Genomic DNA, 21,894 nt, shown 5'->3' on the forward strand with positions numbered 1-21,894 from the left:
ACCCTTAGAAAACTACCATTCCCATCATTCTTTGGGGGGACTGTTTGAAGTCTGTATGATAGTGCTTTAAATGCATAGTGCAGATTGCGCCAGAGACACTTGTTTGCAGAGTTGTTTGCATGGTTGGTGGAGGGGGTGAGGAGACTGGCGCTTTGCATCATATTATTATTTCCAAGGCCAACTTGTTCTCTTCTCTTGCTGCTTCAGCCTTTCAAGGTTAAAAAGGTACCTACAATGTACGCATTTAAAAAAACCAATTCTCACCTTCAGATGCGGTGTGAATTTTGCCTCCTTTGTCAGCTCCCCAGCTGCTCCCCAGTTCCTTAATAGTGCCCGTGTCCCAACATAACCCCTCTTTCCATAGATCCCCTGCAGCCAAGCACCCCTGGGGGGTTTATAAACCTGGAGGAGGCTGTTTGCAAAAGCCAATATTCCAAAGGTGTGTTTGTGTCAACTTATTCTCCTCCTGACAACCATTACTGGATGTTCGGACAGTGGAAATCAATAAAACCGGAGAGCTCAGATAAATAGGAGATTAAAAGACTGAGAAAAAAGAATTATATGAAACTGCTAGAACAGTCATGTTGGGCTGCTTAAACTGGTCTACTGATTCAGGTCAGCAGGGCCAAGTATGTTAAAAACTTCTAAATTGCACCCACTCTTTACCCTGAGATGATCTTTGCATTTATTTACTTATTAAACTTGTAAGCCACCCATCATCCAAATATCTCAGGGCGGTTCACAGAATAAAAATACAAGATAAAAACACAAAATACATAATAAAAACAAGAACAAACCCAAAACAAATCAATAACTTCCGTTCCCCCTGCAAACACATTATTATTTTGTAAACATTTTTATTTGATTTCACAGATATAAATTTATAACAAAATACATATCCATATGAAGAGATTTCTCTGAATCTCGGGACTTCCCCCCATCCCCTCCGTTTTCAACTGCATATTATAGCCTATATTTTATATCTATCCATATTGTCCATAGTATTTGTTACATTACAAGTGAGATTAAAATCCTGCTAATGTTTTCATCTGCTTACAGTGGTCTCCTAAGTAAATTACAAAAAAAAAAATCCATTCTTTCTTGAAGTTTTTGTCTTCTTGGTCCCCAAGCTTTCCGGTCAATTTTGCCATTTTGATGTAGTCCAAGAGCTTGATTTGTCATTCCTCTCTGGTAGGGATTCTTTCTTCTTTCCATCTCCCCGCAAACACCGTTAAAATGATGCACGATGTCAGTCAGCCAAAGGCCTGGTTGAAGTTGCATGCTTTCACCTGGCACCTAAAGGTGAGCCTCCCTGGGGAGAGTATTTCACAAACTGCAGAAAAGTGCAATTCCTCTCCACTTGTGTATCTCCTTTCCTGTGGATTAGGCTGCCCATGCAGGACACACACCCAGCCGGCAGGGGGTGATTCTGTGCATCCTTCCCCCAAAGAACCTGGAATTTGTAGGTTTTATTCTGTTTTCTGTTTGCCTTGTTTCGAGCAGGAAACCCAGCCTTGGCCAACCTTTTGCCCTCTGGATGTTGTTGGGCTACAAGCTCCTAGCAGTCAACACTGGAAGTCTTCAGTAGGCACTGAAAAGACAATAACTGGACTTAACCAGTTTGACTGGACTTAACTGTCCAGGGGTCCTTTACCTTTTTACCTTTTAATGGGAGTTTCAAAAGGGAGGTGCCACCCCATTAAAGGTCCAGTTCCTGCATTGTATGGAACGGTGTGGACCTCCTGGTGAGATGGTATCCTATAGAGCCCAGTTATGAATATAAAAGGCAAGACACTCATTTCGGTATCCTAGAATATAGGATAATACAGTTCACATTTTTTAAGGGTGGTGTGTTTCACTCAGACATCTCCTAACATGAAAACAAAAAGGTGAACATTAGAAGCTGCCTAATACAGAGTCGACCTATTGCTACATTTTGCTTAGTATCATCCACTCTGACCGACAGTGACTCTCTAGATGAAGTTTCCCAAACTTGGGTCTCCAGCTGGTTTTGGATGACAATTTGCATCATTCCTGACCGCTGGTCCTGCTAGCTAGACATGATGGGACTTATAGTCCAAGAACAGCTGCAGACCCAAGTTTGGGAAACCCTGATCTAGACTTTCAGACAGGAGTCTTTTCCATCCTGCTTGGAGATGCTGGGGATCAAACTTGAGACCTTCTGCATGCAAACCAGACTCTCTACCACTGAACTATGGTCCTTCCCTTAGATGGAATGACTTGCCCACCCTACCAAAGGGAAAGGCACAGCAGAGGACTGGAGATCCTGACTCTTGCTAACTTCCTTAAATATGCTGAAGAGCCTTTGGGTCCTGGTGCTGGCAAGGGAGTGATAAAGAACTAGCACTGTACCCTTGCATTAGTCTAATTGACTGCATTTACGTGGGCTCTTAGCCAGCTCCTTCTGCAGCTGTAAAGCACTGGGTTGTTATGGCAGCCAAGATGCAGGGATGTGAGGTTTGGAGAAGCAGGTGCTAAATATTTCATCTGGGAGGGCATAGATCAGGCATGTCAAACCTGCGGCCCTCCAGATGTTTTGGCCTACAACTCCCATGATCCCTAGCTAGCAGGACCAGTGGTTGGGGAAGGTGGGAATTGTAGTCCAAAACATCTGGAGGGCCGCAGGTTTGACATGCCTGGCATAGATGCAAACTGTACTGGTGAAAATCTACTGTATAGTGATCAAGAGGGCTGCCACTTCTCTTGGCTGTAATGACCATTCATGTGAAAGCTTCAACACATGTCAGACCAGTGGAGATAAGAGATTGCAGCTGGGTGCTTCCTTTGAAAACTGAGAGTGAAAATAGGGACAACCTATTCCATAGTAGTAGTAGTAGTAGTAGTAGTAGTAGTAGTAATAATAATAATAATATATTTTTATCTTGCCCATCTTACTGGGTTGCCCCAGCAGCTCTGGGCGGCTTACAACATATGTAAAAATGTAAGGAAACATTAAAAACATTTTAAAAACTTCCCTATTCAGGGCTGCCTTCAGATGTCTTCTAAAGGTTGTATAGCTACTTATCTCCTTGGCTCGGAGGTCGCATAATTTTTAAGTCTTCCCACATGATGGTTTGGCCCTACTGTTCCATTGTGGGAAGTCTCCATTTCTGGTGCCAGAGGTCTGCAGGAACATGCAGTGGTGTCATGGAGAACCCCAAGACAGTGGTGCCTCGACTTACGAATTTAATCCGTTCCGAAGGCACCTTCGTAGGTAGAAAAATTCGTAAGTCGAAAAGCGCCATTGGAATCGCGATTTCCCATAGGAATGCATTGGAAACGGAAAAATTCCAGCAACCCCATCTAGAAATTCGTAAGTCGGAAAAAACCTATCTAAAACTGCCGCGGTTTCCATTTGAATGTCGAGAATTCGTAAGCGTGCGGCCTCCAAAGACCTTAGGCAAGCATACATAATTTCTCTCCCTTAGTCCTATCACAGCATCCTTGTGGGGTAGCTTAGAAGGAGAGAAATAGAGATGCTGTGTGGCTCAACAGGGCTGTGAACCCCAGTTGAGTGATATTCTGAGGTTGTGACTTTTGTCCCATAATACCACTTCTGGGGTTGTGAAATCAAAGAGCAAAGACGAGAAGCCTTGTCCCCCGTTCATGTTTGCGTGATAAAAGACTGTAGGAATTCAGCTGGGAATTCTTGCTTTTGATCCAGGGAAACTGTTTGGGAGGGAATGAAAACATGTGAAGCCTCATGAGTGGAGGAAGTCTGTTGACAGGCAGCACACAGGCAGTGAGGCTGGCGTTTCGGAGGACATATTCTGTGTCCTGACTGTGCAATCTGTCTAAGCAGCTGTAGCTTGCAAATGCTTATGTCAGTGGGGTGCCACGGGCAGAGAGTCCGGGACTCTGTGTGTGTGTGTGCAGTGTTTGTGTGGAACACTTGCCATTGTTTTCAGAAGACCCCCTCTGCTCAGCCCTTGAGATCTCCCATATAAAGGCTGTCAACTCCCAGGACCAGGGAAGGCCTCTCTCTCTCTGCTACCACTCCAGCTCTGATTGGACAGTACAAGTTTATATAAACGGATGGGGCCGGATTCTGTAGAATCCAAGTCCTTTGTGATATTACTATTGGTCTGCAAAGTGCCACAGGATGCTCTTTTCAAAGACGTGTTTCTTCTTTACATGAACAAGCTGTATCTGAAGAAGTGTGCATGCACACGAAAGCTCATACCTATGACAAACTTAGTTGGTCTCTAAGGTGCTACTGGAAGGAATTTTTTTTAAAATCCCCCCCGACTATGTCAGACCAACACGGCTACCTACCTGTAAGCTGTTTAGGTTCAGTCATCCTTGGAGCAATCCACAAGGAGCCTTTATTGCATAATTGCCCCATTCGTAAGTCGAAAAATTCGGTTGTCGAGTCGTTCATAAGTCGAGGTACCACTGTATTACGATGAAGCAGACTGACACAGCAACTTCCTGTACAGTAAGGGAATGGACCAAGCCAGCCCAGCCATATCGGGCTCCCACCCCACCACTGGCTTCATCTGTGCTTCACATGTTAGAGTTACCGCTTGTATAAGTCCTATATGTCTCAGGGAGCAAATCAGCTGTCTGTGCCCTGAAAACTCAAGGAGTGATAGCCAGTGCAGTCAGTACTGTACTCTGATTAGATCCACTGAAATGAATGGACTTGCATCTATTGATTTTTGCTCTGAGTATTGCCCAAGGTGTGCAAAACATGCAGGTCGGTTTTCATCTGCACCCTTTCTTGAGAGGCTCCTTGGGTAAATGATGTTCTGGCTCTCAGAACTCCAGGTGGCAGGTGAAGCTGTTGGAAGTGCTGGAGGAACGTGGAAACTCCTCCTTCCATCCTTTGTGCTCCTGTCACAGGGAGTGAGGCCATAGCGAAAGAACACACACAGAGCTACACTGCCCTGGAAGTGTGTTACTCAGCACTAGATAACGGTAGCACAAGACGTTGATGTCCAGTGAGGACGGGAGTCCTTTGTGCTGAAATGTGCAAATTAGTTGAGGATTAAAGGTTTGGTGGTACACCAAAGGGATCATGGTGAGCTGACATGATCCCAGTCTCCCACCACTCAATGAGTATGAACATCCACATAGGTTTAACATACATAGATGTTCCTATGTGGCAACTATACCACGGAGATGGGCTTTGACTCAGGAGATTTACTGTTTTCCCATCCACCTTAGAAGCCCAGTAGATGCAAAAGACTTAGCACAGCTAACCCTCTGGAAACATCAGTGATGTTTTCTCTTGTCCACTGTAAGGTGTTTTTTTTAAAAGAAGAAGTGAGGAAGGAACTCTGGGCCCTTGACTTCCCCCGCCCTGCAAGTAGAAATTGTGAAAGGCTGCTACTGCTTCCTTGAACTTCCACCACTTTTCAGCAGCTCCATTTCCCCTCCTTACCAGAAGAATTGATTGCAGAGATGCCTGCTTATTTCAGAAGGCTTAATGCATTGCTAATGACTGGATAAGTGCTCTATTCTACAGTGGTGTCCTCCGCCTACAGCAGAAAAGATGAAAAGAATTGCTTCCAGTGCCTGAGCATTCATAAATAGTTTTCAGTTGCCTAGTTACAGACAGCCTTTATTTAAGGAAGCAGGGCTGCATATTGTGGTGGCTTGGTTCAGGCAACCATGTTTTTCTCCAGTGAGCCTTGATTTCTGCAAAACCAAAGGACTCACCAAATGCTTTTGGTTCATATAGTTTTGTTGGAAAAGTGTGGTGGATCAAAGTTGGCCGAAGAGGTCTGATGAGCGATGGGCTCCATCATGTTTTCCAAATTTTTTCCAAAGATGATGGCTTGAAGAGCTTCTTGCTTTGGATCCCTTTGCACAATCAAGTTTTGGTTTTTCATCCCATAACTTGGTGTTTTCAAAAATGTTTTATCACTTACTGTATTTGTGTGGCGGGGGGAACCTAAGTTTTCCAGAGTCCACCTGACATTTATTTACTACTGCTGTTGACTCAGCCATCCATATGCCAGGTAGATCAGGGTGTAGTTTTCTCTGCTTTTGATGCTTTGTGTATGTTGAATACACTGAATTTGAAGTGGGAGGTGGTTGACAACAATCTCGCCACCTGCCTGTTAGTGTGCAAACAGTCCTTGCTTTATTATGCATTGAATCCAGCAGAATCGTTGCATGTGTGGAGCGGCTTCCAAAAGTGCAACAGAACTTCTACCTCTCCTTGCACCACCCCAATTCTGCCCCAGAGGGTTGGAGGAACCCCCAGAACAGATTTGGGGAGCATCCAGAAAGAAGCGAGAAAGGAGTTACATTGAACTCATGGAAGTCGTTCTGCTCATTTAGTGACTTATGATATTATCAATAATTTTATTATTTATATCCCGCCCATCTGGTTGAATGTTTTTTAATCCCAGCTTTCCTCCAAAGACCTTAGGCAAGCATACATAATTTCTCTCCCTTAGTCCTATCACAGCATCCTTGTGGGGTAGCTTAGACAGAGAGAAAGAGAGATGCTGTGTGGCTCAACAGCGCTGTGAACCCCAGTTGAGTGATATTCTGAGGTTGTGACTTTTGTCCCATAATACCACTTCTGGGGTTGTGAAATCAAAGAGCAAAGACGAGAAGCCTTGTCCCCCGTTCATGCTTGCGTGATAAAAGACTGTAGGAATTCAGCTGGGAATTCTTGCTTTTGATCCAGGGAAACTGTTTGGGAGGGAATGAAAACATGTGAAGCCTGAGTGGAGGAAGTCTGTTGACAGGCAGCACACAGGCAGTGAGGCTGGCGTTTCGGAGGACATATTCTGTGTCCTGACTGTGCAATCTGTCTAAGCAGCTGTAGCCTGCAAATGCTTATGTCAGTGGGGTGCCATGGGCAGAGAGTCCGGGACTGTGTGTGTGTGTGTGTGTGTGTGTGTGTGTGTGCAGTGTTTGTGTGGAACACTTGCCATTGTTTTCAGAAGACCCCCTCTGCTCAGCCCTTGGGATCTCCCATATAAAGGCTGTCAAGTCCCAGGACCAGGGAAGGCCTCTCTCTCTGCTACCGCTCCAGCTCTGATTGGACAGTACAAGTTTATATAAACAGATGGGGCTGGATTCTGTAGAATCCTAGTCCTTTGTGATCTTACTGTTGGTCTGCAAAGTGCCACAGGATGCTCTTTTCAAAGTCGTGTTTCTTCTTTACATGAACAAGCTGTATCTGAAGAAGTGTGCATGCACACGAAAGCTCATACCTATGACAAACTTAGTTGGTCTCTAAGGTGCTACTGGAAGGAATTTTTTAAAATCCTCCCCCCGACTACGTCAGACCAACACGGCTACCTACCTGTAAGCTGTTTAGGTTCAGTCATCCTTGGAGCAATCCACAAGGAGCCTTTATTGCATAATTGGACTGAGTTTGGGATATGTTTGGACCAGATCAGCTTGGTTCTTGGTCTGTAGCAAAACTCCTGACCATGTAAAGTGGGGAAGGGAAAACTCAGAACTGTGAGCCAAATGGGGGCTTCAGGCCTCTCTGTCCAGCCCTTTGAACTGCCCCCAAGACACTTGGCCCTCTTTTTGCTTGACTGAAAAGTGCCCTTGAAATGTGATGATGCCTCTTGCTTGTCTGGATGTAGGACGAGATGGGTGTTGTGAGTGCATGTAGAAACGAAACTACAGTACAAAGGTAAAATGTCATTGGTTGCCTTGCCCACTGTTGCTTCTGGCCCTGCCCACCACTGGCACGTGGCCCCTGGAAGGTTGCCCAGAATGGAATGCAAATGAACTCTGAATTGGACAAGCCAGTGAACTCTGAATTGGACAACTTGCAACCGCAGCTGGTGTTTCACCAACCTGGTGCCCTCCAGAAGACTTGGGCTACAACTTCCAACGGTCCCAGCTGGCATAGTCATGTGAGCTGACAGGAATTGTTGTCCAAAGCATCTGGAGGGTGCCAGGTTGGGCAAGGCCGGTATGGAAGGTCAAAGTATCTTGTGTCCTGTATGTCATGAGGTAAATAGAAGGCTTACCGAATGAATTATTATTAATTTTTTCTGTTGCGCTATAAAAAAAGGAAAGGACTGCATCAAGGAAGCATTTCTCCCTTTCACTTTTTGGTTTGTTACTTTCATGATCTGTTTTCGAACCACCCTCTCATTTCATTTTAATACATACTGAGCACCAGAGATTTAAAAAGCAAGGCAGAAATGCCTGAAAGAAAACAAGTAATTAAATTATCGTCCATTCATCTTTTTTTTTTCCCCTCCCAGATGTTAAGCCATCCAACATTTTGGTAAACTCTAGAGGGGAGATCAAGCTTTGTGATTTTGGTGTCAGTGGACAACTGATAGATTCAATGGCTAACTCCTTTGTGGGCACAAGGTCCTACATGTCCGTAAGTACAGACAACGATGATGATGATGATGATGATGATGATGATGAAACTGTGATGGTCCAGTTGAGTCAGGACAAAATGGCCATGTGCAGAGAGCACTTCCGTGTCCTCGTGTGGTGTGCTTTCCCCCATGTGCGACAGTTGCACATTGGTGTGCTTTGCAGTTGTGTATGTGCCACCCGTGTGCTATTTGCAGTGCTGGAAGGGATGCAGTTACGACAGACATTGCTAGAATCAAACCTTGCCAGGATTCCGTGGCTCGTGAACTTCAGATGCGGTTGGGGCCGGAGATTGACTCAGAGCCGGACCTGCCTTGCCTCTCCCATTACTTGTGGTTGGTGTTATTCCCAGGATGAGCTTCAGAGAGGGCTAGTGGAGGAGCTGTGCTCTCTTCAAGTTGAGCGCCACGTAATTTCTTGTGGCATAGAGGCTTAACAACAGATGGCAGGCCGAGCAGCAGAAACTACAGCTAAAAATTGGGCAGTTCTCTTTGATATTTATGAAGGCTTCAGCAGTGCAGCATTCCTGAAGGCTTCTGAAGGTCCCGCAGGCTTCCAAGTCTCTTGCTGTAGGGGAAAGGAAAGCCAAAGAAAAGGGGCCTGCCCGAGTAAGCAGAATTAAAACACCTTCCTCCATTTTGTTTTCTTTGCCACACTCGCCAGGGGTTTGCTCTCTTTTACATTGCAAATTTCCGCTGTCTTGGGCTTTTAGATTTATTTCTGTTCTATCTTTTGTGGGTTTTTTTGTGCATGTAGCCAGAAAGACTACAAGGGACTCACTATTCAGTCCAGTCAGACATCTGGAGCATGGGGCTCTCCCTGGTCGAGATGGCCATCGGCAGGTATCCAATCCCCCCACCTGATTCGAAGGAGCTGGAACTCATGTTCGGCTGCCCCATAGGGGGCGACTCTCCTGTCTCTGAGGCATCCCCAAGGCAAAGAACACCCAGCCGGCCGATGAGCGGTAAGATAACGTTGGCTGATGCAACCTGTGCCCAGGGCCTGGAAATCTATTTGCTAAGACAAACCTGGCTTGATGCAGCAAACCTTTGGGTTTCGCTGAAACCCACCCAGGTCCCAAGGTTCTGCTGCCTATAGGGAAAGCTCTACAAAGGCAACAGGAGAGTTCACAATGCAGCAGTCTTGTGGTCATTTATGCTGTCTTTTTCTCTCTAAACCTAAGATCCTGCTTTCTGTAGCAAATTTGCCCTCTTCGTGCCCATGGTGTAGGTTGTCCAGTTTAACACAGGGAGGAGGACCATGTCAGCAAAGACGTATGATGCCATCCCAGAGCTGGTCTCTGTATGGAGGCCTTCTTGAGGTTGGTGAAGACAATATACCTAGGAATAAAGGAAGCTGCTTATACTGCATCAGACAATGGGTCCAGTTAACTCACTCTACACTGACTGGCAGTGGGTCTCCAGGATTTCAGGTGGGGACACTTCCCAGTCCTACCTGGAGATGCCATTTGGGATTAGGAACCTGGGACCTTCTGCATGCAAGGCAAATGCTCTGCCACTGAGCTATGGCCCTTCCCCAAAGAGTAATTATACTCTCATCAGGATAGGAGTTGAGACTCGTTTCTAAAGTAGCCATTTGTGCGATGGCAAATTGAGTACACCTTTGGGGAATAATTTTCTTTTGCTGGATGGTGGTTCAGCAATCCAGTCATCATGCAACTTCCTAGCTCAGGGCCTTATTATTTTCAGCACCTGCCCTTTTTAGGCAAACCTACCCATTATTAAGTATGTATATTGTTTTATTTTAAAAGACTGCTGGTGTTTATCTATTTACTTGGATAAATTTTTATGCCTGCTTGTTCTCAACGCTGGGTTTTTATCAGTATTTTTTTAATCAGTATTTTGCATTGCTTCATGTTAACGTGGTTTTAGTTGTCCAAGCTTGCTCTAAACCTTGTTAGATAAATAGACATAAATAAATAAATAAATTGAGGCTGAAAAAACTGCACAAACTTCTCCTCAAGAGTAATTATGACAAAAGGAGGCACTTGGAAGACTTTTTTTTCCAATTCAGAGCTTTTTCTGCAGACATGGCTATTTTCAGATTATTGACGGAACCTCTTTCCTGACTGCTTCCTGTTTCACAAGGGGCTCACTGTAACTAAAACAGCCTTCTCCAACTTGGTGCCCTCCACCTGTTTTGGACTACAACTCCCATCATCCTCAGCCAGCATATGCTGGCTGGGGTTGATGGAACTTGTAGTTCCAAAACAGTTCCAAAGCACCAGGTTGGAGGAGGCTGAACGAAGGAAATGAGGTACCTAGCTACTGCCAAATGTTTCTTCCAGACAGCATTTTTTTTGTTTTTTAAAAAAGAAATAAAGCAGCAATGAATAACAAAACCTCAGTGCTCATGTGAATATCTGGACTTCATATGAGTTTGAAAACCACCATTTACAGATGGCTTTGGTGGTAATAGAACTTACTAAAAAAAGTACAGTAGTTAGAAAGAGAAATGAGTTGTCACATTAACCTCCAACCTCTGTTGTGACTTTTCAGCTTATGGCTCAGACAGCAGACCACCAATGGCTATATTTGAACTCCTAGACTATATTGTCAACGAGGTAAGCCAGATGCTATCACTCTGTATTTTGCATCTTGTCGAGTTTTGCAAGGAGGAAAAGTGCCTGGAAATGTGCTGTAAGCAGGGTTTAGACTTCACCCCATTCCAGCATATGGATCCTTCACGAGTTCAAAATGTAAAGGTAGCTTGCCTCACCCTGGATGTGGGTGGGGTGGGTGCAAACTCCCCTGCACTGCACACAGCTCAAGCAACGTGTTAGGACAAGGAGGAGGGGAAGCTCAGGCTCAGGGGCCGAATGTGGTCCCCAAGCCATTCTATCTGGCCCTTGGAACTCTCCAGGCCACAGGCCCCACTCATACCTGGGCTCTACTTCACATGCTGGGTGTTTTTGCCCAGCTGGGATGTGTCCTTGAACTCTGATTATGCTTCTCGCTTGCCTGCCCATACCTGAGCAAAATCCACACCTGTTGCTCTGCCCACTTTTGCCCTGCCCTTCACTCTAATGTGGCCCTCAGGAGATTGCCCAGAAGTGAATGTGGCCCTCTGGCTGAACAGCTTTCCCCAACCCTGCTTTAGAATCAAGTTAAATAATCAAGCGAGACAAGCTGCTTTCAGGGGCTTCTTCACTGCATTCTGTGCCAATTTTGGGGCTGAGAGGGAACCCCTCCTCCCCCTCCAGTTGTGGTGCTCTTCCATTTCCCCTGGGAAAGAGGGGAGGGCGCCAATCCCAAGCCTAACATGTTCAAGTCACGTGGAGCCTAAAAGATTGCACTTTCGGACCCACGATCATTTGGCGGGCCTGAAACAAAGCAAGGGCTGCAAGATATTGAAACACTCCCATTCCAGGATGCAGAATCCAAGAGAGAAGACCATCCCAAGGATTGCAAATGTGAGAGGGCTGTACATTGTCCTCGCTTGTTTTAATACCTTGTCATGCAAAAGCACCACTGCATTAGGATCAGTGTCTTATTCCCCCTTTGCAGAGTCCTGATTTCCAACCCGGAGACTCTGGGGCTTGGAGTCACTGTACGCGTTGCATGATGCACACATAGCTTTTATGCACTTCTTTTGGTGACTCACAGATGTGCTTTTGTGTGCAATTTAAAAGTAAAACCCTGTCTTTTAGACACTTGCTGCCATGCTCATATCCTTTTGACATTGTCAACATGTGTACACCCCCCCGCCCTCCAATAAAATACCCAGTTTGCCTGCAAACACTAAATCTATGCTTCTGGTCTCAAAAGGCAGCTAATGTTTGTATGGGGGTGGAGTTTTGAACAAGCTGATTTTGCCAGCCCCTTCACACCACGCAAAATGCCGCATGGACCTTTCTCTGATGTCACACATATGAATGCCTTAATTGTCAAGAGAGTGCTTAAAACCCCTTCAACTCATTTGCATCCTTTTTATGCCTTCCTAAAGAACCATTAAATAAACTGCAAGTTTCAGGAGTTATACTGTTGCAATGTTTATTCTTTTTTTTTTGCTTTCATCTCTTTGCCACGTCTCCCCATGCCCCCAGCCTCCTCCAAAGCTTCCCAGTGGAGTCTTCAGTCCAGAATTCCAGGACTTTGTTAACAAGTGGTGAGTTCAGTTCTTGAGCAGTTTATTTTCAGAGGAAATGTTTTTTTTTACGTGTGTTTTTCAAAGTCTGTTTTGGGTACACTAGTACATAAAAAGTGTGGTTTTGCTTTTTGGAAAGGATCCTAAGCAGGCAGAGTCAAAATGCTTCTGGGTCTCCCAAATGCTAGACCTCTTTCCCCTTAATTTAATGAGGCCCTCCCAAACCCCACCCACATTTGACCCATGAGGCCATATTGGCCAACCCATACCCACCTGCCACCGTATATGACATCAGCTGTGGGACAGGTAAAGGCAGGGCATGGACAAAAAGGACTTTGGCAATGCCTGCATTCAGCTGTGGCTGCAAAGCACTTTGCGCCATGTTTCCCAAGCGCTGGCTATCAGCTGATAGTTGCTGCTTGGGTAGAGCTGCACACAGAACCTAGGGCTAGCAGTCAGCTGATTGTCAGCAGAAGGGAAATGCTATACATTCTTCTTTGCCCTCATGGTTTGATTTCCAGCAGCGTGGCAAGAACAGGTCATTTGAATCCCAGCTGTCAAACCTGGCCTGTGGGTGCGTGAAGGATCTGCTCCACTGGTCAGGATCCAATTCCCCACCCCAGATTCAGCCCACAGCACAAGCCAGGGTGAAGTTCTCTTGCACAAGCCCTGTTGAAATGTTCAGGAGCCACACAAGAGTACGGTAGTCATTCGGTGCCGTATCACCATCTAAAGCCGGCCAAATTGTGAGCAATGATTGGCATTGTCCGTTCTGCGGTGCAGATAGAACTGAAGTGGCAAGAAGAATATGACACTCTTTCCTTTTATGCAGCTTGGTCAAGAATCCAGCAGAGAGGGCAGACCTGAAGCAGCTGGTGGTGAGTGGAAACTCCTTTCTCTGCTAACAGTATTCTGGGGCTTTCCAAGATTCCTTCTGCCAGCTTTTGATATCTAGAGACTAGACAGAAGTCACGGTCTTAGGGAAGCTGGTATAAAAAGGGTCCCCTCTGGCCTCTACCTGTGCAAGGAAAATACATTTTGCTGCCTTAATCTGCTCCATGCTAATTATGTAACAACTCCCATGGGATCATCAAAGGTGGGCTTTCTTTGTTGTAACTCCTCCCCCCTTTTTTTGCATCCTCTAGGTCCACACATTCATAAAGAGATCAGAAGCCGACGAAGTGGATTTTGCAGGCTGGCTGTGTGCCACCATAGGCCTTAACCAGCCTAGCACCCCAACCCACATGGGAGGAGTCTGAATTTGGAGTCTCCAGGGCAAGCAACACACCAAGAGCTCCTGCGGCCGATTCCTCCTGCTCTTCCCACGCCACCTTCATTCCAAGTGGAGTCTGACCAGGACTTCCCCCTGCAGGACCCACTGAAAGCAAACTGGAATGGCGCCTGGTGGATTTGTGTTCCAAGCTACTTCCTGTTCCAACTGTTTAAAGCTGTTTTGGTCCCGTTTCTCAGAGCTTCTGTCTACTAAAAAAAAAGTCTATTCCCCAGCCCATAAACCTCCCCTTTAAAAGTGTCTCCCTAATTTTAGCATGTGCCAAATTCTCCCCCCCCTTTTATTTCCTCTTTAGGGTTCTAAATTAACAGCTGTTGTGTTTTGATTCCTTATTTGTTAACTGACCAAACATGTGATGCTTTAAGTGATAGTGATATGGCAAATTTGGCACTGGATGTTGGGATATCCTTTCAGAAGTAGGAAATCCTGCTGGAGCTGCTTCCTTCTCACCTCTGCTGGGTTGTTTTGACCGTGAGCCTTTTGTGACTTTGGTGGTACTTTCCCCCAAGCCTTGCTTAGCCAGTGTTGCGGGCAGAACAGTTCAGAGATGCCCCAAGTCAAGTCTCCCCTGAAGCATGTCTTTGCTGCTGCTAATCTGAGACTGAAGTTATGAATAATGGCTCTGATATTTTGATTTGTATAACAGACTCTTGGTAAATGTGAGTAGGACCCCGTGCTGTAGACTGCTGCCACCCCCCACCCACCCCGGTCAACACATAGAAATCTGTTGGCACTTCTATTTATTTTTAAGTGTCTTGTTGCATATGTTTGGGATTTGCTTAGTGTATACATCTCTCCCCTTCCAGTTAATTTGGTACAGGCAGCTGCCCGGATATGCACATTCAATATGTGTGAGACCAAACCTGGAAGTGACCCGGAAACGCCCTAAAGACATCACTGAAACGTCATTTTAAAAGGGCAAGAACGGTGTTTGTGGGCTTTTTCAATGGGTTTCAATTATGCGCAATTTCACTGATGCGCACGGTGCCTCGGAACATAATCCCCGTGTAAACGGGGGGCTGCCTGTATCTGTATTTTGAGAACAGGTGATGAAAGAACTATTTCTCTCAGCCAGAATCAAAGACCCTTTTTGATGAATAAATAATAATAATAATAATAATAATAATAATAATAAACACATCAGAATGGTTTCCCTTCTAGGTCTGCTGAAGTTTGATAGGACAAATTGTGCATACTCAAGTGTTTGAAAATTCTTTTAATCATTTTTATTATTTCAGGTGTTTCATCTTACACTAATAAATGTCATGAAGTTACTTCAGGGAGTGGGTTATTAATTGTGGTTCGTTGGTATCAAGACGGATTCAAGGCATTTGGGCAAAGGGGGGGGGGAAGGAGAGGTTTGCTTCTCCAGCGCTGCCCTTTGTGATCTGCGCATCCTCCTCCTCCTCCTGGGCACATTGTCTCCCATTCAGTTTGTAGATTTCCTTCCATTCTTCCTTGTGGCACATCAGGCTAACCTCTTCAGCGCATAGCTAAGCGATGGAATTTGCTACCACAAGATGTAGCAATTGCCACCGACTTGGGTGGCTTGGAAAGAGGATTAGACAAATGCATGTAGGATAAGGCTATCAATGTCTAATCAGCCACAATGGTAATATATTACTACTCCCAGTATCTGTGCATGCCAGAGACTAGCAATTGCAAGTGGGGCAATTTATAATGCTACACACCCATGCACCAACCCGCCCACCCACCTGACTATTAGTTGGGAGTTTATGTGCTGCTTGCAGTTGTTCACTCCACCTCAAAGCCTGTGACGGATAAGGAGACCCCTCAGCTGTTTGCACACATCTGTATGGCCATACATCTGGGTTTAGCCCCACTCCCTTGGGTGATGTTCAGCTATTACACCGTAAACCAGCACGTGTGAAATCCTGACACTGGATCACATACACATGAAACAAGAGAGCCAAAACTCCCCAGGCCCCTCTCTGGTCTTGCCTAAGCCCACTGGGGAAAAAGCACCCGGGGCTGAGAAGGACATGGAATAAAAACACCCAGGAGAACAACCAGCTTCACTTCCCCTTCACTAAGAGGAAGCAGCACTGCTGGGTTGGCAGGTAGGAAAGAATCAGCTTCTTCTGCCATAGCAGCACAGAGCTAAGGGAGGCTGGAAAGAAGCGCTTCAGCTCTGAGGACCAGCACCCATTGCAGGCACTCAGCACCCTTGATCATAAGTACAGCACTTGTTTCCAGCAGGACCTATCTTAAAAACCCTTAGGTGGAAGCCCAAGGTATTTTAGACACGCTGCAATCAAGCCTGTGGTAGCCAAACTAAGCGTTTTTTGGGGGGGAGGGAGAATACTTGGGTACCTCATTCAAGGCAAGAAACCCCTGATTTTAGGAACAGTCTCCCCCTCTATTTTACACACAAATACAATCCGCTGACTTTTGCTGAAAGGAACACTGTTCCATATGCCCACTTCAGAAGTAAAAGCTTCTGTCTCAAAATGTTCCCCATTATTACTTGTAGACAATACGTAAAATGTTCAAAGTTTCATACCGTGGGTTAGAATCAAATGCTACATGCAAGGAAAGTCCCAAAGTACCGTTTCCGTTTGTAGTATTTGAGGTTGGATAGTGCCATTGGCTTAGACTTGGTGCTTTTTCATCTTACTTTCACCAGCAGCGGATGCTGCCAAGGGTAGATTATTGCTTTGGGAGGAGTTGTGTGTTGTACTTTTCCCAAATGCTACTTGGCTCAAAGTGTGTTTGTGTTTAAAAGGAATCATGCTACATAGTGATGCATCGACACTGCATTCTCCCAACACCCGCCACAGTTCATCACCGCCTCTGGAAGCCTTTGGGAAACCCAGATGCACTTGTGAATACTGTTTGGTCTCTGTAGCACCAAGCAAAGTCCAATGAAGTAATTTGCTTGAATGGTGGTGGACAGGGAGGTTCCTGAGTTTGGGAGGAAAAGGCTGTCAGGCTGCTGCATGCTCCACTTCATGAATCGGATTCCTCCTCCTCTTCCTCCTCCTCTTCCTCTTCACTGACATGCATTTGCAACTGCAATTTAGTTTGATTGATAGCAGCTTCATTGTCCATCTGTCCCGTCAGCATGCATAAAATAAAAAACCCAGTTACTTCAGGACAAAGAACGCAAACCAGAAGTGCCCTCCTATTTGAGAGATGCAACAACGTGCATAAACACCCCCAAATAAATCTTTCCAGGTTACTTGCAGGGTTGCCAAAGTTCATAGGTTCTTGCTTAGCCATTTTGATTTGTGGAACAGACACTGGTGCCACAGAATACTCATTCCACACTTGTTTTGTGTGGCAGCAATGACTACATTTGACTACCTGGGGTCACCAGGGGATGGCAGAAACCGAAAAGGAACAGTTGTTTAAGGAAAATTATGTTTTTTCTGCCTCTCTCCTGGTGCTACTCCCTACCCCCCACTCTTAGCGTGTCAGCAATGCTACGGGGACCATTCAGCTGGCTCAAATCCATTTTGGCACAGGAGGCAGCCTCCTTTCCAGGCAGGGGGAAATAAACACTAAAAGGATTAGCGGATGGCATGTTGCACCTCCTCACCAGCATTCGATCAGGGTCAGTTGTCTCTCTTGGCAACCTGACACTGCCTTCGTCCCAAAAGAGAACAGCGGGGAACGGGAACTTACGTTCTGATGCTCCTCCATCTCGGTATCGGGAGGTGCGGTCATTTTTCCTTCCCTGGCGCTGATCATGGACTGAAGGGCCAACTCTTCCACCTAGAAATGTTTTAAAGAACAGTTAAAGCAGCTCAGCCAAAATGTTAACCCCTGCAAGCTCACCCTTCGGCCACCTGGTGCTCTCTCCAGCTGGCATCAATAGAAGTTGGCAGTCCAAAACATCTGGAGGGCGCCAGGATGACAAAGCCTGTTCTCGTTCACCACCCAAAGTTGGGAAATTGGCATGATGCTGGTGAAATAGCTCAGTCGGTAGAGCATGAGACTCCTAATCTCAGGGTTGTGGGTTCAAACCACACATTAGCCAAAAGATTCCTGCATTCCAGGGGGTTGGACTAGATGGCTCTTGTGGTCCCTTCCAACTCTACAAATCTGTGATTCTATGAACACCAAAATTCAAATCCTCTAAGCTCTTGGGAGTATAAAAAGCTGCCTTACACTAAGTCAGACCATTGGCCCACCTAGCTCAGTATTGCCTACACGGAACGGCAGCGGCTCTCCAGAATTTCCGGCAAGGAATCTTTGCCAGCTGTACCTGGAACCTTCTGCATGCAAAGCAGATGTTCTACCAGTGAGCTAGAGCCCATTTCCCTGTGGGTAAATTATGCAATTCCCCACCCCAATAAAAAGCAATTTGGCTGGATTCACTAGAATAGGGGTCGGCAACGTGAGGCCCATGGGCTGGATGTGGCCCACGAAGACCGTTTTACCAGCCCACGAGCCGCCCCTGAACCGAGCTGCCCGCTTGGTGAGTCCCCTGCGCGCTGCGCTAAACCAGCACAGTGCGGTGACTCACTGAGCGGCACCAGAAATTGCGTCTGCGCACGCTCAGATACTGGAAACCGCACCTGTGCATGCCCAGATGCCGAAGATTGCTTCTGCACAAGCACGATTTCTGGCATCTGGGCATACACAGAAGCAATTTCCGGTGCAGCGGACATGCGCAGGCGCGCTTTCCGGCATCACGCTGCACCAGTCCGGCCCACGGAAATCTCCGTGGGAGTGATCTGGCCCATGGCTGGTAAACCTTGCTGACCCCTGCACTAGAAGGTAGGATTGTCAAGAAACAGCAGAACCAAACAGCTTACGGCAAACATTCAGGTGCATGGAGTTTAGTTAGTCTTGCTCCTTTGAATATAAAGTCATGTTGACATGTTAGAATGAAGAACAGAAGTAGTGGGTTACAGCAGGTGGAGGAGAAAGAGCTCGGGAAGACGGGTAGCTGTAAACAAAATTAAAATTCCCACTTCAAAAGCATTCGAGTTTCATTAAAAAAAAAAAGTCCACAGGGATGGATGTGGAGACAGCATTGCCCAGATTTACAAAATTACCGCATCACAAGGATTAGAAATTTAGGGTCGTAGAATTGTAGTGTTGGAAGGGATTTTTAAAAATAATTACTTTTAAAAGAAAGCTGAATTCCATGCTTGCAATGCACACTTAACAGGCACATGGAATGAAGCCAGCTCTAACTGTGGGTGCCAAACAATGGCGAGCAAGCATCAGCATAGCATCTAGCACTCTGCACATGCCAGGAAGCTTAAACTCTAATCTCTTCCGGAAAGTGCATTCCCTAGCTCTCTATTTATAACACTGCCGTGTTTGTGTGCCCCCCCCTCCATACCAGAGCCTTAGCACTCAGCTGAAAGCTGTACTAATGCTCCCAAAACCTTGTGGCATTTAAAACAAAACACTGCAAACAACCGCTCTGGTGCAACACTGGCCGGGCCCTTTTATACCTACAAGTTGCAGAAGAGGAAGCAAACAGTCACACTGCTTGGTCTATGGAGAAATTTCACTTTTGAATAAGCACTCTTCATCTGACCTTTGTTTAGAAGACCGATGAAAAGCTCACAGGACTGAAAAGACTACACCAGGTTTGGGGAACCTGTAGCCCTCCAGCTGTTGTTGGACTACAACTGCCAACAGCCCTGGCTAGCATGGCCAAAAGCCAGGGATGCTGGGAGTTGCAACACAGGAAATTGCTTGATACCGAGTCAAACCATTGGTTCATCTTACTCAGCATCGTCTACCATGGCTGGCAGTGGCTCTCCGGGGTTTCAGATAGGAGTCTCAGTCCTACCTGGAGATACCAGGGATTGAACTTGAGTGCAGAATTCTGTCACAAAGCTATGCCCCCCCCCCAGGAACACCTGAAGAGCCAAAGCTTCCTTACTCCTGGGCTACGCACACAAGGCTGCCTGATTTACAGCAACTTCCTTATGGGATTTCTTCCTTGGGGGAGCTTCAAGATGAATATTGCTGTTTCTCTCCCCCCCCCCCCCCAATCTTGGGGCTCTTTGAGAGACTGAAAGACAGGATATAAATACGTAAATTTCTAAATTATTATGTATGCCAATACAGCTTTCTGATATGGCGGTAATCTTTTCATATTGGGTGATCTCCAATTGAGTCACACTCAGGCTAAATGAGGCCTGCTGTGAATAGCTGTAATGTTGGATAGGACCCATTCAAACGGCAATATTGCCTAGCAAGTCATATTGAGCAATACGCTTCAGGTGGGAGAGAGAATGAGTGATATTCAATGTGAGCTGTACACAAAATAGATCCACAGAAATCAGTGAAACTTAAGGAACTCAAGCCCATTCATTTCAATGGGTTTACTATTGAGTATGACAAAAAGGAATTGTTGCAGGAAGAGGATGGATAGTGCACAAGAGCTGAGGAGAAGGCAGGCCTAAGGACTCTATTGAAATGAGGAAAAAATAGCGGCCGACTACTGTGAAAACAGAGCTGGATAAAGAGAAGAGGAAGGAAAGGGTTTGATTCTTAAGTCACATCCATACCATACATTTCAAGCACATGACTTCTCCCAAATAACCTTGGGAACTATAGTTTAAGGGCACTAGGAATTGGAGCTCTGTAAATTCCCAGGATTCTTGGGGGAAGCCATGTACCTGAAATGTATGGTGTGGATATGCCCTTATTTGCACAAACACATGTGTGCTACAGAGGCAAATGAGAACATCCAGGAACATAAAATGTACCTGTGAGGGACAGGGGATATCGCGAAGTCCCTCCCCTCCTGAGTTCAAGCCCATCCCCGAGCGCAGGGGAAAGCAGGGAGAGTTCCGATTCCAGTGGGGAAGCAGGAAGTCGTGTCCGAGGCTCAGACAAGGTAGCGGAGCCAGGGTCCCAGGTGGGACAGGAAGGGGCAAGCAAGGGGGGCAGACCCATCCCCCCAACTCCGGAATTGCGCAGAAAGCGGAGAGGGAAGAGGATGGGTCTACCAAAGTTGTTATGTTGGAGAAAAACGCGCCAAACGCCATTCGGAGGTTCTGATTCAAGCTGAGAAGATGTGTCCTTGTAAATAGCATTGCCTTCAGCACTGTAAATACGCAGCACCAATAAAAGATAAAATGCAGAGCTGTGTAGAGTCGTTACTCTGAAGTAGCCCGCTCCGGCCACTGTGACAGCACCCATATAAAAACAAATAAAGAGCCCAAGGACCTCCAGCCTATGTCAATCTGGTGTCCTCCAGTTGCGTAGACTGCAACTTTCTCAAGCATGGGATCCTCTGTCACACAGGAGACTGTCTTATATAGAAACAGGCACTGGGCCTCTCCAGCTCAGTACTATCTGTCCTAGGGATGGAGACCTGCAACCCTCCAGCAGACATCAGCCTTCACCTCGCACCATCCCTGGCCATTGGCCACGATGGCTGGGGCTGATGGGGACATCCAACATCTGGGAGGACTACATATTCCCCACCCAGGACCTGAAATAATTCCAATAAGATGCAGAATAAAATCTAATATATTTTCACCCAAAAGGAAAGCAGTGTCCAACCTGGTGATAACCAAATGAGCAATGTTAAGGAGGGAGCTGCAGCTCAAGATAGGAAAAGAGGTGTTAAGGGAACACCTAGCTACATTAAATGAATTCGAATTTCCGGGACCTGATGGGCTGCACCCAATGGTAATAAAAGACGCAGCCAGGCAGATCCTCTACCACGGCGCTGACCCGTTCCAACCAAAGCCTGGGTTCTGCCAGCAAACCCACAGCCGTGGTCCCCCAAAGTCTCATTTTGCATGGGAGGGGATCAAAAAAACCTCAAACTCGCTGACAGAACGTCCCTCCCCCCCTGCTGACGGGCTGCACTCGCCAGGCGTTTGCACCAAGTGCAACTCAAACACGGGTTGAGGAGACGCGTGCACACGTGCACCTGCATAGACGCACACCAAACGACCTAAATTGCATATGCAAATGAACCCCCTTCCCCACCCCACCCCCGCAGCATCCATACACAGGCCCAGAAAGCCTCTCCTCCCTCTCGCTCCTGTTCTTTCAAACCGCGCCCCCCCCCACCGACCTTGAGCCGGTTGAGCTGATCGTGCAGTGCCGCCTTGACCCGCAGCAGCGTCTCCTCCTCCTTGCGCAGCTCCTGCAGCCGGCTCAGCATCCTGCTGCTGCTGCCGCCGCCGCCACCTCAGGCCGCG

At 46.5% G+C, this 21,894-nt stretch overlaps 2 protein-coding genes and 1 non-coding gene across 3 annotated transcripts in view; 2 read left to right on the top strand and 1 right to left on the bottom strand.

Annotated features, from left to right (window-relative positions):
* MAP2K1 (mitogen-activated protein kinase kinase 1) overlaps positions 1–15,012 on the top strand; it is a 40,291-nt gene extending 25,279 nt beyond the window's left edge. Inside the window, exons 6-11 of the mRNA XM_035131171.3 lie at positions 8,217–8,341; positions 9,097–9,304; positions 10,860–10,924; positions 12,407–12,468; positions 13,280–13,325; positions 13,593–15,012. Of these exons, the coding sequence (XP_034987062.1) occupies positions 8,217–8,341; positions 9,097–9,304; positions 10,860–10,924; positions 12,407–12,468; positions 13,280–13,325; positions 13,593–13,706 (620 nt within the window). The 3' untranslated portion in view covers positions 13,707–15,012. The remainder of the gene's footprint in view (positions 1–8,216; positions 8,342–9,096; positions 9,305–10,859; positions 10,925–12,406; positions 12,469–13,279; positions 13,326–13,592) is intronic.
* Positions 14,940–21,893, bottom strand: SNAPC5 (small nuclear RNA activating complex polypeptide 5). Its single transcript, XM_035131172.3, has 3 exons — positions 21,768–21,893; positions 17,387–17,476; positions 14,940–16,810 (listed from the first exon to the last, which is right to left on the bottom strand). The coding sequence occupies exons 1-3, from the start codon at positions 21,855–21,857 to the stop codon at positions 16,709–16,711; spliced, it is 282 nt and encodes a 93-aa protein (XP_034987063.1). The 5' UTR covers positions 21,858–21,893; the 3' UTR covers positions 14,940–16,708.
* On the top strand, positions 17,665–17,741 carry TRNAR-CCU (transfer RNA arginine (anticodon CCU)). The gene has a single exon. It is a non-coding gene; the product is annotated as a tRNA-Arg (tRNA).
* Position 21,894: the final 1 nt, after the last annotated feature.

The sequence above is a fragment of the Zootoca vivipara genome, chromosome 13, assembly GCF_965207765.1.
Source record: "Zootoca vivipara chromosome 13, rZooViv2.hap1.1, whole genome shotgun sequence".
NCBI classification, from domain to species: domain Eukaryota; kingdom Metazoa; phylum Chordata; class Lepidosauria; order Squamata; family Lacertidae; genus Zootoca; species Zootoca vivipara.